The 13,543-nt window shown below is 42.6% G+C and overlaps 1 protein-coding gene across 1 annotated transcript in view; it reads right to left on the bottom strand.

Annotated features, from left to right (window-relative positions):
* The window catches only part of RASSF6 (Ras association domain family member 6), a 50,620-nt gene that overhangs the window by 24,143 nt on the left and 12,934 nt on the right, over positions 1–13,543 (bottom strand). Inside the window, exon 3 of the mRNA XM_029951795.1 lies at positions 12,315–12,413. Coding sequence (XP_029807655.1) covers positions 12,315–12,413 — 99 coding nt within the window. The remainder of the gene's footprint in view (positions 1–12,314; positions 12,414–13,543) is intronic.

Raw genomic sequence — 13,543 nt, 5'->3', positions numbered from 1 at the left:
ATTCTTCCACAGAAATAAGTCTATAAATGACCCAGGGAGTCAACAAACTGTGGTCCTAGGTTGTCTGTTTTTTATAAAGTTTTATTATAATGTAGCACGCTAACTTGTTTGCTTCTTGTCTGTGGCTGCATTCCTGCTATAACTGCAGAGCTGAGTAGTTGTGACAGAAACCATCTGACCCCACAAAGCCTAAAATATTTATCATCTGGCCTTTTACAGAGTTCAGCCAACAACCCCCCTCCCCAAGTATAACATAGGGTCGCTGAATAACACAGAAGTCATCCATATGTTTTTGCCATAGGCAGAATCATTCTGACTGAATATGAATGGCACTTTGAAGGATTCTGGAATAAAGTGAATAATTAGGGGGGGGAAACCCTCACAAGTTATGTAAACAGCTACAGCAAAGGTGAATGTGTTGGAAATTTTAAAACATCATTACCTTTGAATTGTATATCCCTTCCCAGAGGAATTTTGAAGATGATTCTTTTGTACATCTGATGGAACAGTGGGTCTAATAGAACACTGGCAATAAAACTTAGCCTGCAATATTGTAATCTGACTTGTTGGCACTGAAGGCACAAAGGCTTAAGAAGTTATTGTCAGGTCAATCACCTGTGGCTGCAAACTGATTCAAACTGTGTCTTCCAATAGTGACCCGTCACCGTGTGAACTCAGGCGAGAGGTTTCAGCCATACTCTGAGGATGCGTGAGAGCTTCAAGGATAGATGTTTCCTGCAGTGAACTTCAGAAGGGAGGGATTAAACACGAAGTATGCGAGGAGCTTAGCAGACAAAGGTAACTTTCACAAGGATATGCAGCTATTTCCATAGGTTTTGTGGAGGAAGCTCAGAGCACTGGAATTCTAAGGGTAGAACATGTAAATGGGGGTGAGCCTCGAGCTGAAGAAGCACGCAGGAACCTTGTGAACCATTTTAAGAAGCTTAAAATCCACCCAGTAGGGAAAGGGAAGCAGCTATGGAAGGTTTTAGGCAAAAGAAAGGCACATGATGGTACGGGCCACTAGGAAACTTACAGAAGACAGATTTCAGGAGAAGATGGAAGCAGGGAGATGTTTGGGAATATTGGCAAACAGTAGTGGGCTAGAGGTGCAGAAGCGAGGCTGCGTTCTGTGGAGAGGTGGTCAAGTGTCCCACATGTACAGAAGGATCTGAAGTCTAGATGGGACCTATACATGACTTAGGACATCCAATCACTAAAGTGCTCCCTAGGCAGTCCCAAGTCAGAGAAAAGGGACAAGGATTTAATACACACTGTGCCTTGTCAATGGTAATTATAACAGACTTTCCTGGGTCCATTTAAATGTCACATATGGACCTTCCCCCATGAAAAAAGGAAACAGGCATTTGACCACCATTCCCTCTCAGCCACCAAAAAAGTTCCCCACCCAGCCTAGAGCAGACCCCTTAGCAACTATCCAGCTGCCCTGACCAAGCTATAAAATGGGTGATAAAAAATAGATTCCACATCCAGTCTTCTCAGTTTACAATCTTGTGATGTTTAGAAGCCACAGGGACACCGAAGAAATGAACATATGGTTCAAATAGCTTAAAGATTTTTATGTTTGATACATAGAAAACTGATTTCCTGAAAGTTTGGTTTTTTGGAACATGAAATATTATATTATAATATATAACAAGGTTTTTTTAAAAAATCAAACAGTATATATAATATGGATTCGTGTCTTTACAAAACTGAGGAATGGCAAACTTCTATATAAACTGGAGTTTCAACCTAAATGAAGACGTAGGATCATAAGCTTCCCAAAACAGACTCTGGCTGGGCAGAAATCAAATCCTGCAACATGCTGACGGACACACAGCACGTGAAGAGTGCTGGCCAGGAGAGACTTAACACGGGGGTGACAGGTGCCGGCGAACGATGCAGAGGAGGGCCCAGGGCTCCTGTTCCTTTAAGGCTCCCAGGGAGGTGATATGAGCGATAGTGGATCCAGAACTAACTGTAAAATGCTTAGGTGTAGTTTGTACTTTGTGGCCTGAACTGCAGCTGCTCAGCAGATGGGAATTACCCACATAATGACGTCTGCTATGAATAATGGACTTGGGAAGAAATGAGTTCCTCAATCTTATCATGCTACTGAGGTGGCCGGAAGAAACAATTTTTATTTGATCTTATAAAAGTGTAATATTCACAGACATGAGACAGCGGGACAGATGGAATGGAGCTATGTATGGTCTGCATCCGTAGACAGAACGGATGTCAAATATTAGTTGCAATAGAGCTCTCTCTCTAGTTTTAGTAATGACTTACAGTGTAATTAAGTGGATATCCGATCCCTTTCCTGGAAACCAAAAACCCCAGCCCACTCTTCCCGAAGTGATTCTGTCTCTTTGGACTCGATAAAGGCAAATGAGAAACACGGCTGTACGATGTAACCCAACACAAACTTCAGGGGCTGCTACATGCCACAAACTAAACCAGAGAAAAATGCAACCCAACTCAGCCATATTTGGCCGCGGCTGAGCTTCCTGACATTGTGTTACTTCTGCCGTGGGTAGGCTTGCTGAAAAATGTCCAGGCTCCAAATCCGGCCGACTCTGGACTGCATCGTGACAGCAGCATTAAAAACAATACCCTGTGGGGTGCCTGGGTGGCTCAGTGGGTTAAGCATCTGACTTTGGCTCAGGTCATGATCTCACAGTCAGTGGGTTCGAGCCTCATCTCAGCCTCTGTGTTGACAGCTCAGAGCCTGAAGCCTGCTTTAGATTCTGTCTCCCTCTCTCTCTGCCCCTCCCCTGCTCGTGCTTTGTCTCTTTCTCTCAAAAATAAATAAACATTAAAAAAATTTATACCAAGAAACAACACCCTGTGGTGCATATTTCCACATTAAAGGGCAGGAGCCTAAATCATTTGAAAGAATATCTTCAAAGAGATGAGAAATTGAGGCAGAATAAAAATGCTAATTTGCTGTCTCACACATTTAGTTCTCCCCATAACACACATGGATTTTGTCATAATGTTAAATTCTAGCAATGAGATCAACAATTTCAAGGTTGGTTACAAAATTGAATTTAAAACTTAATGTGCTTTTAATAAAATAGTTATAAATTAAGTATGGAAAGGTAACAAATTGACGAATTTCTGGGAAAAAAAGATGGTGATTTATTTTATGGTTGTAGTTCTGTATACTTTCTAAACTTTATATAATAAGTGCATAATACATTTATAATGTTATCATAATTTTACTTCCAACAAAAATATAAAAACAGGGGTCCCTGGGTGGCTCAGTCGGTTAAGTGTCCCATTTCGGCTCAGGTCATGATCTAATGGGTCCTGAGTTGGAGACCTCATTGTCGGGCTCTGTATTGATAGCTCAGAGCCTGGAGCCTGCTTCCGATTCTGTGTCTCCCACTCTCTCTGCCCCTCCCCTGCCGTACTCTGTCTCTGTCTCTCTTTCAAAAAATAAATGAACATTTTAAAAGAGTAAAAAATATATATAATATAAACTCCTGTATGTTTTGGAAAGGTGAAGCCAGGAAACAGGAGGACAACAGAGAAGAGTAAATGGAGCCTTCTCGTGCAGCCCTATGCCAAGACAACCCATCATTCCGTATTACTGATGTCTGCATGATATCTGCTAACAGTAGCAGAATTCTCTTAACCGGCGTGACCTTTCATTACTGTCAACTTGAATCCCGGAATTAAAATTGCAAACTTCTGCAACTCTTCTTCTATAAGCGGCTCCAGCTCCAGGGCTTTTTGCCTTTACTCTCATCTCCTGGCTCAATGAAGAAAGACTACCTTTCAACCTTTGCATAGAGACCTTTTTCGGCTGGCAAAGTAGGTTATTCACATTTCCATTGCAAATGAAGGGATTGGATTCCGCAGTTTGAAAACAGAGAAGTTGGGAAGAGGAAGGAGGGTTGTTTTGATTTGATTGCAGGAAAAAAGCCAACCCTAACTGATCAGGGAGCTCCGAATTTGTCTCTCCTGGCTTCCTCTGAGGAGGCTACTCTTTTCAAAAAGGAAGGGCTCCTGACATTTTTAGTACTTCTGCTAAAGTATCGGTAGTTATTGCTGGCGGTCAGGATGATGGTGCCTGTGACGTGTTTGCCTTGTTCTTCCAAACAGTTCTATCCTAGGACCTAAGTCCCTCTTCAGTGCTGACAACCCACAATAAAATGGGCCTGGGAGTTTTCTGAGCTCCACTAGTAATCTAATCACTCTGATAGCACAGCCACACCTGCCTCTCCTCCACCGCACTCCCCGCTCGCTGCTTTGGGCCATTTTGTGACTTTTGTATTTTCTGGGCATTCATCTTTTCCTGATGAGCCCTGTAAAAAATGGTCCTGGAGCCATTAGTGGAATAGAACGGTCAGCTTTTCTGAGGTCCTCCTCCCCTAGAACTCAGATAAGGGCAAAAGGGTTCAAGATTAAGGAGTAATTTCTTTTTCTTTTCAATGCTTTATTAATTTTTGAGACAGACAGAGAGAGACAGTGTGAGCAGGGGAGAGTCAGAGAGAGGGAGATACAAAATCTGAAGACAGACTCCAGGCTCTGAGCTAGCTGTCAGCATAGAGCCTGATGTGTGCTGATGTGGGGCTTGAACTCAGAAACCGCAAGATCATGCTCTGAGCTCAGGTCGAATGCTTAACCAACTGAGCCACCCAGTGCTCTGAAGGAGTAATTTCATAGTATTAAAAGGAAACTTGAAGTGATGGCTAGTTGGTAGATGCAAAACAAAGAAAAATGCCCAAAGTGTTTTCTTGACGACGAAAACGCTACCGTTGAAGACAGGGGCTTTAGCTCTTCAGAACAATGCCACTGGACATTGACAAGACATAAAAGAGGGGATAAAAAGGGAGAGGCAAAGGATTGTGCCATTTGTTCAAATACCAGAGCTTCTGCAGGAAACAGGAATGTGCTCAAGATCTGATTTTAAGAGAATCCTTTCATAAGGGCAAACCTCAGTATTTGATATTTTAACACACTGGAATGTTTTCCAACAGCCTCAGACAAGGGGAAGATACTTATCTATTCCCTTCTCCTCTATGGATTGGCTTCTAAAGATTTTCATGAAAAACATTTTTAAAAAATTCACAACCTACTATATTCTAGTCAGCAGAGGCGAGAAGCTGCCTCCTTATCAGACCTTGCTGGCGGCTGTCACACACTGCAGCAGAATCCCTAGGGGCAGCCCGAGCCATTTGTGGACAAGGAGAAAAGAATGAGGGAAGTCTATGCTCTGTCATCTTCTTCTCTGGCCTGAAACACAGAGAAATATGGCCTCTGGTTCACAGCCCTAAGACAACCCACAAATCAGGACTGATGCTTTGATTTCTATTCCAATCCATTGTCCAAGTATCCAATATCCAAGTAAGGACTTGAAATTACCTGCACTTGGATGAAATATCCATTTTCTTGTTGTAGCTGAGTATTTTGTGTTTTTAAAAAATGTTTATTATTTATTTTGAGAAAGAGAGTGAAGAAGAGGGGTAGAGAGAGAATCTCATGCTGGCTCCACATTGTGAGCACAGAGCCGACGTTGGGCTGGATCCCGTAAACCTCGAGATCATGACTTGAGCTAAAAATCAAGAGCCAGATGCTTAACTGACTGAGCCTCAGGTGCCCCTTGTTGTAGCTGGGTGTTTGGAGAGAACAGGTACCAATTTATGAATAGTGGTAGTGCTTTGAACCAGAGACCATATTTACCTGCCACGTTCCTTAGCTCTGGTCGCCTTTCCATCTCAAAGCCAGCAATGACCATGGAGTCATTCTCACCAGTCTTGCTCTGACACAGATTCCCCTCACAGAGCCCTCTCCCTGTGTCATATATAAAGACCCTTGGAATGACAGTGGGCCTATCTGAATAATCTATTTTAGGGTCAGCTGACTGCCAGTCTTAATTCCCTTTTGCCATGCAACTGTAAAATATTCACAGGTCCTGGGGATTAGAATAGCCCTCTCTGGGAGGCCATTGATATGCCTATCACAGTATTTAAGAGTGATTCCTCTTCTAATATTGTCTGAACACACAGGAGACATGTTGTTAGAAATTAAAATCTGTATTTTAACCAAGATACCCAGGAAAGTTGCATATACATTAAAGCCCTGATGTAATCAGTTTGCCCTTAGTTATGAAACAGTATTTAAGGGTAGCACACGTCAAAACAACAAGGTCCTAATTTAGTTCTCTGAAGTTTAGTTCCCATAGGCATGCATAATCAGCAAGAATTTGAGGCACAATGTAAGAGATTCTGGAATGTATACAGCCAGCAAGAGCCCTGCATTCATGGGACTTACATTCTGCAGGAGGAAGAGAGAGGAGAACAAAAGAGCAAAGTAAGAAATACACTAATTTTACATAGGGATAAATGAGAACAGTAAGAGAGGATCATGTGATGGCGTGCATAGTAGAGGACATGTCAGAAGCTGAAATCTCAATAATGGGAAAGAGCCAACCATGTGAAGAGTTAGGGAGAGCGTCCCGAGCAGGAGACGCAATGCCCTGTATACAAGACAAAGCTTGGCATGTTTGAAGGAGAGAAAGAAAGGAAGAGTGGTTTAAGATGAGAATCTAACAGTCCTCCAGGCCAGATCTCCAGGGACAGGGAATGGAAGCAAGAAGCTGTTGCAGTCACCCAGGCAAGAGATAATGGTGGCTGGGTCTAGATGGTGAGAGTTGTTTGGATTACGGAGGTGGAACCAATTTGACTTGCCGTGGGGCTGGGTATGGAGGAGAGGAAATGGTGCAGTTAGGTTGGTCTGTAGTTTATATTGGGGTCTTCTCATTGTCCCATGAGTTAAACTTTCAAGTTTTTTCTAATCCAAGCCTTATGCATTTTTAAAAGCCAGTTGACAAGTAAATACAAGTATGCCACACAACTCTGGTCATTATCGGAGCAGACGGGCTGACTGTAAAATAACACCCTTTGTGTAAGAACAACTGGAGGCCTGTGTGCTTGCTGAGGATGACTACCTTGACTCCACAGTCTGATGCCCCTTGTTCCCTAGGGATGAGGAAATGATCTCTCTATTCTGTTAATTCATTAACAGCCTCTTGGACCATTAGGATTGTAACCAGAGTGTCTGAAGCACAGCAGGTGGTCGGTGATCCTCGGAGCCACCTACGTGAGCAGGAGCTAAAGACAGGAGCTTTCCTGACACACAGGCTCTTACCTTTCTCTTCTGTGCTGCTGCCATGACGTTGACCACTGATTCTCCTTACATTTAAAATAATACCTGGGTAGCTGAGTTAAGAGTCCAACTTTGGCCCAGGTCATGATCTCGTGGATCATGAGTTCAAGCTGTGCTGACAGCTCAGAGCCTGGAACCTGCCTTGGATTCTGTGTCTCCCTCTCTCTCTGCCCCTCCCCTGCTCACACCCACCCTTCTCTCTCTCTCTCAAAAATAAATAAAACATCTTAAAAAATTAAGAAAATTAATTAATTAATTTAAATTAATTTAATTAAGAAAATTAAAACAATATATATTAAGCGACCACCTTGTTTTTCTTCTGGGTGTCCTCTGTATACTCCACATGCTATACAGAGCATAGAGAACAGACCATAGCATTTCCTTTGCTTAACATCTTTAAACGTCTTCCCATTGCTCTTGGGATATAAACTGCAAATCTTTCTCACAGCAGGAGAGGTCCTGCTTGGTCTCTTTAGCCTACTTTCAAGAGGTGCATGTCCCTGTGTCTTACATGTCACCTGTACTGGGTCCCTTTCACCTGACGGAACCCTGAGTTCTCTCTGGTTATAAGGATTTCAGGCAGACTCTCGATGTCAGGAATGCTCTCCTGCTCACTTCCTTAAACTTGTCAGCTCCCTCCTAATTCAGATATCGGGAACCCCCCTCCCTGCCCTGCTGCTGTTTAGGCTAGTTCCTTATTTTCTAAAGGGTCCCCTTTTTTTCTGAACATCTGCCTCAATTTGTTATCAGGCCTTTAGACCTGTAGTTCTCAAAGTGCAATTCTCAGACCAGTGGCATCTGAACCACCTGGGAACTGTGACGTGGGAATGCTCGTGCCGACCCAGACCCTCTGAGGAGTGGGTCCTCCACCTCTAGTGCAGCCAGCCCTGAGGTCATTCTAGCGAACCCTCAAATTGGAAGTCTGTAGCTTCAGGCAGCTCTTGTTTTTTTTGCTCAAAATTCCGTACCTCAGTTTCTAGAACAATTTCTGGCTTATGGTGTGTTCTTAGTAATTATTTGTTGAGGGAAAAAATATATAGAAAATTAAATTCTAACCTATTTTTAGAGGGAAAAAAACCTTTCACCAGTGCCACCACTTGACATATCCAGAAATTCAAGCAAATTCCATAGGTTAATATACTTCTAGACTTCGAGTTTTGATTTTATCAGATTTTCTATTGAAATATTTTCAGTGTATCTTGGACAGATGAATGATCTTACTGTTTTTTAACTGACCAAAGTGATTAAATAGGTAAATGTGGAATAAATAAATTGGGTTGGGAATAGCAGTCATATTGATATACTTCATGATTGTCAATGCTCATTGAAAAATATCTGATATAAAGAAAGCTTTAAAAAATGAACTTTTTTTCACATATCTGAGGGGACATTATTAACCTTTTTTGACATAGTAACTATCGCGATATCTGATTTTTCATTATGAACATTTCTGTTATTTTCATTAGGTCATCATACTTCATAGTAGAAATGTTAAAACAAAATTTTTAAAACAATCTTCATATATTAAAAAATTCCCATTTTTAAAGGAGATGGTCCCAAACATGTCTTGAACTTTTTGTCCCTGACTTATTAAAAAAACTTTTTTTAATGTTTTTTTTTTTTTTGATGCTCAACTGACTGAGCCACCCAGGCGCCCCCCTGACCTATTTTAAAATCTTGATTCCTTAAAAAAAAAAAGTCAGAGAGGACTCTCTTATCCTTTATTAAAACCAAGGGTTAAGAGTTAAGCGGTTGACATCCACTCAGGTCGTGATCTCACAGTCTGTGGGTTTGAGCCCTGAGTCAGGCTCTGTGCTGACAGCTCAGAGCCTGGAGCCTGCTTCAGATTGTGTCTCGCTCTCTCTCTGCCCTTCACCTACTCGCACTCTGTCTCTGTCTCTCAAAAATAATAAATAAACATTAAAAAGTTAAAAAAGACAAGAGTCCAGTGGCCTTCAGGAGAGAGGTGTCTTATAAACCCAACTGCAGGGCATGCTGGGGCACGTAGTGTTTGATCCACTTTCTTTGATTAGAGAAGACCCTGGCCACAGAAACTGGGCAAACGTTGCCCTCTGGCTCTACTGGGCAGGTAGGAGCAGCCTCTGGAACATTGGCTCTTTGTGTTGAATTTGTGCTCAGAGGTGCAGGTGGCTGGTTCCTTTGTTTCAACAAAGGGTGCCGGCCAACATGCTTGGAAAAAGCCACTGTGGAATAATGCACTTTCTGCTAAAATTTATTACATCATGCTAATTAAAGTTATTTACTAAGGACAAGAATGCACACATGGCTTGTGGGCTGCTGGAAACGTTGCAGCCTGCAAGGGTGTGTACTAGGTTTCCAAGGAGGAGAAAAGTCTAACGAATTTGGGGAAAGAAATCTGATCTGCATTCTAAAACTGGATTTGAACTTTTGTCAAGTACTTGGTTGGCATTTACTCACCTCTAACGTGCCCTGATTTCAGTTTAGCACCTGAAATGAAAGTACTTTGGAAGCAACCATATGGAACCGTTTTTTTTTTTTTTTAACTCAGCTCACTTAGAATATTTACCATGTGAGGCTGCAGAGCAGTGATGACCCCAGGCAATGAAACAGCAATTGGATACTTAGTCATTTGAGCATGAAACTGAGTTATGCCAACACCATTTACCCAGGGAAGTTTCTAAACTCAGAGAATTCTCATTCAGCAGTAAGACATAAATGTTCTAGTGCTGCTATGCTATTAATGTCTTATTTTATTGATCAAATGTAGTTCTCATGAAATGTGCCGAAGTCAAAATTTCCATTAAGTAGATTCTATTTTCCTATTAATTTCCATTAGTTTTGCATATTTTTGTGCAGGAAAATAAAAATCCCTAGTAAATTTGTAATTTCTGTCTTGTTTGCTGGAACAAAGCCTAGCACAGAGGGAGTGGAATGACTACTCAGCCAGTGAATAAATGAGTGGAGGTGTTTGTCAGATTTGTGACATGTTGGAAATCGTAGGTGGTCGATGGTGACTGTTTTGTAAGGATTTTCCCAGGCTCTGGGATTTGGTTTATTTCAGGAGGTCAGAAGTTCTTGAACTTTAATCCTTTCCTCCTCTTGAGCAGTGGTTCTTAGACTTCAGTATGCGTCAGAACTAACTGATTAACTGTCAAGGGGAGCCCTGGATCTGCACTGTTAACAATTGTCTGATTGGGAGGTGGGCGGCCCATGGACCACATTTTGATAAGTGCTATATTCAAGTCTGGCATTCGTATAAATGTTATACAGTTTTACCTTACCATCTGGAGTTTCAATTGATATGTGGCTACCAGGGCCTGAAAGAGGCTCTGGGTTACAAAAGATAAATGATCAGTCTTCAATTTGGTTGGTTCAAAACGATACAAAATAAGGGTAACTAGAATTACACACCTTTCCTTGGAAATATCCCCCCCCCAAAAAAACCGTGGTTTAGTTCTCTTCCACTAGAATATATGCAGAATCAGGGGCACCTGGGTGGCTGAGCTGCTTAAGCATCCAACTTTGACTCAGGTCATGGTCTCACAGTTTGTGGGTTCAGCCCCGCGTCAGGTTCTGTGCTGACAGTTCTGAGTCTGGAGCCTGCTTTGAATTCTGTGTCTCCCTCTCCCTCTGCTCCTCCCCCATTCATGCTCTGTCTCTCTGTGTCTCTCAAAAATAAAGTTAAAAAAATCAAGAAAAATATATGCAGAATCTGACCTTTGTTTTTAAACCTCCACTATAGCTACCTTGCCCCAAGGCACCATCATCCCTCCCTTGAACTTCCAACTCCTTGATCATGTCTCTGCTTCCACTCTTACCCCCTCTTCAGCCTGCTCTTAACACAACAGCTACACTGATCCAGTCACCCATGTGCTCAATATCCTTAAATGGCTTCGCATAGGTGGAGAGATGAAGTCTCACAACGGCCTAGAAGATCCTGCATGCTCTGGCCCATGATGTCAGGAACCTCCCCGTCTGCTGTTCCTCCTCCTTCATTTCCCCACCCTGGCTTCCTCCATCCTTACAGTCGTGCACGTGCCTCAGAGGTACAGACTTGCTGCCCCCTTTGCTCCCAGCCAGACACCTGCACAGCTTGCTTGCTCACCTCCTCCAGGCTTTTCCTCTGATGCTACCATCTCACCGCGGCCTTCCCTGGACATCATATATGAAATCATAACCCCCACCTCCAGCACTCATTACTCCCTTTCCTGCTTTATTTTATTCTTCCCACTTTTCAGCATCTAATAATACATATTGTTACTCATTTATCTTACATAGCAACTGTAAGGCTAAGGGTTTTGTTTGTTCATTGCCGAATGCTCAGGGTTCAGAAGGATACCTGTCCTTGGGAGCAGTTGATACGTACTTGAGAAATGAATAGATGAATCCACTATCTTTTACTTCCCACCTTCTCCCCACCTCTTATATTTCATGTTTACCCTCCGGTTCTGACTTAATTCCATTGTTGACCATGTTTGTTCTCTGCTTTCCTGTGGCCCAGTCCAGCATCATTTATATCCACTGCCTTCTATCATTTGTTTGGCTTTGTTTCGCTTCCCAGTGAGGCGTGGGTGGGTCAAGTTCCACGGCCAGTGAAGTGCTTGTGTGTGTTTTTCCTTGTCTTTTTCCTCATCTGCTTTTGTTACAGCTCAGCCAGGGCAGTGCTCAGCTTTACTCTTAGAGTCTTCAGACGCCTGCCCGGTCACTGCCAGCTGTTCGCTGTGTATGAGAAAACCGCTGCAGACGGCCCGTATGCATAACCTAACAGCAAGAGGGGCACGGTGAAAATGAAGTGTGGCCTGAGGAGTAAGGGAGGCAAAGAAGAGGACAGGAAGGCCTGTTTTGGGATTAATTCTTTGACTATATCATTTATAAGGAGGCTTAGATCCTTTACTTAAGGCTGCTCCTGTGAATTCTGCCAACTATAGTGAAATTAGACACTATTTATGAAATATGAGTGATTGTTCCATGAAAGGTTATGGGTTAGCAGTCTTCAGGACATTTATTCAAATTCCTCCTCACCGTCTCCACTGCTGATTCATATCATTGATCTTGGGGTTCGTTTACCATGCTTAGAATGACAAGGTCCTGGGGCATATTCCACAAATGAATGGCTGCCGAGTAGGATGACACACACACAGGTGTATAGTTACCTGGTAATGAATGTCCTCTCGTTGATGAAGATCCAGGAAGAGCACTGGTAAGCCATCATACTCCTCTTTCCCCCTTGTGTGAGATCATCTGAGGATACCCTAAGACGTGAGGACAACATTAGCAGTATATTCCTGTGATGGACCCATCAATTAATTTCTGATTTAAATTGAAATATTTTGCCTTGTCCCTAACAAGTAAAATTATGTGGGGCAAGTTTTTAAGTAGGGTTTCTTTTTTTTTTTTTGTAAAAGTTTTTTAATGTTTATTTATTTATTTTGAGAGAGACAGAGTGTGAGCAGAGGAGAGGCAGAGAGAGAGAGAGAGAGAGAGAGAGAATCTGAAGCAGCTGTCTGTGCTGACAGCTCAGAGCCTGACATGGGGCCCGAACCCAGGAACCATGAGATCATGACCTGAGCTGAAGCCAGACACCTAACTGACTGAGCCACCCAGGTGCTCCTTAAGTAGTGTTTCTTATATGGGCTTGAGGGTTCATTTGGGGAGGGAAGGAAAGAAAAAGTGTTGTGTGTGTGTGTGTGTGTGTGTGTGTGTGTTTACCATGTGTCACCAATCTCATACTCCGTCTGAGCCACTTTACAGATGTTATCTTACTTAGTCCTCAGGCCATTCTAGCAGGGGGTGGGTGTTATTACTTCTATGTCCAATACTTGGTCAGTAGTGGGACACATAATTTGAAGCAAAGTCTGAATCTCGAAGACCTCTACTTTTTTTTTCCCACCAACATTGTTTTTGCATTTGGGAAAGGGGATACAAATTACAAGTTTTGATTTTTTTATAAATTGGACCATTCCAAGAGTTTTTTTTCAAAGATTTTTTTCCTAAGAGGATTAGTATTGAGAATAAGTGAGATGCCCTCCAAAATGCTCATTTGTAAGAAAATGAGCTCAGAGTTCAGAGTTTTAACTATAACACACTTTGAGTGAGTTTCTTTGTTTTTATAGTTTATTGTCAAACTGGTTTCCATATAACACCCAGTGCTTCTCCCCACAAGTGCCCCCCCCATGACCATCACCCCTCTCTCCCTCCCCCTCCCCCTTCAGTCCATGGTTCATTTTCAGTATTCAGTAGTCTCCCTTGATCTGTGTCCCTCACTCTCCCCCGCTCTCTTTCCCCCTTCCTCTCCCCATGGTCCCCTGCCAGGTCTCTCCTGTTAGACCTATGAGTGCAAACATATGGTATCTATCCTTCTCTGCCTGACTTATTTCACTTA

The sequence above is a fragment of the Suricata suricatta genome, chromosome 1 (assembly GCF_006229205.1).
Source record: "Suricata suricatta isolate VVHF042 chromosome 1, meerkat_22Aug2017_6uvM2_HiC, whole genome shotgun sequence".
Taxonomy (NCBI): Eukaryota; Metazoa; Chordata; class Mammalia; order Carnivora; family Herpestidae; genus Suricata; species Suricata suricatta.
The sequence above is the reverse complement of the archived record's forward strand: the minus strand, read 5'-3'. Positions and strand labels throughout refer to the sequence as shown.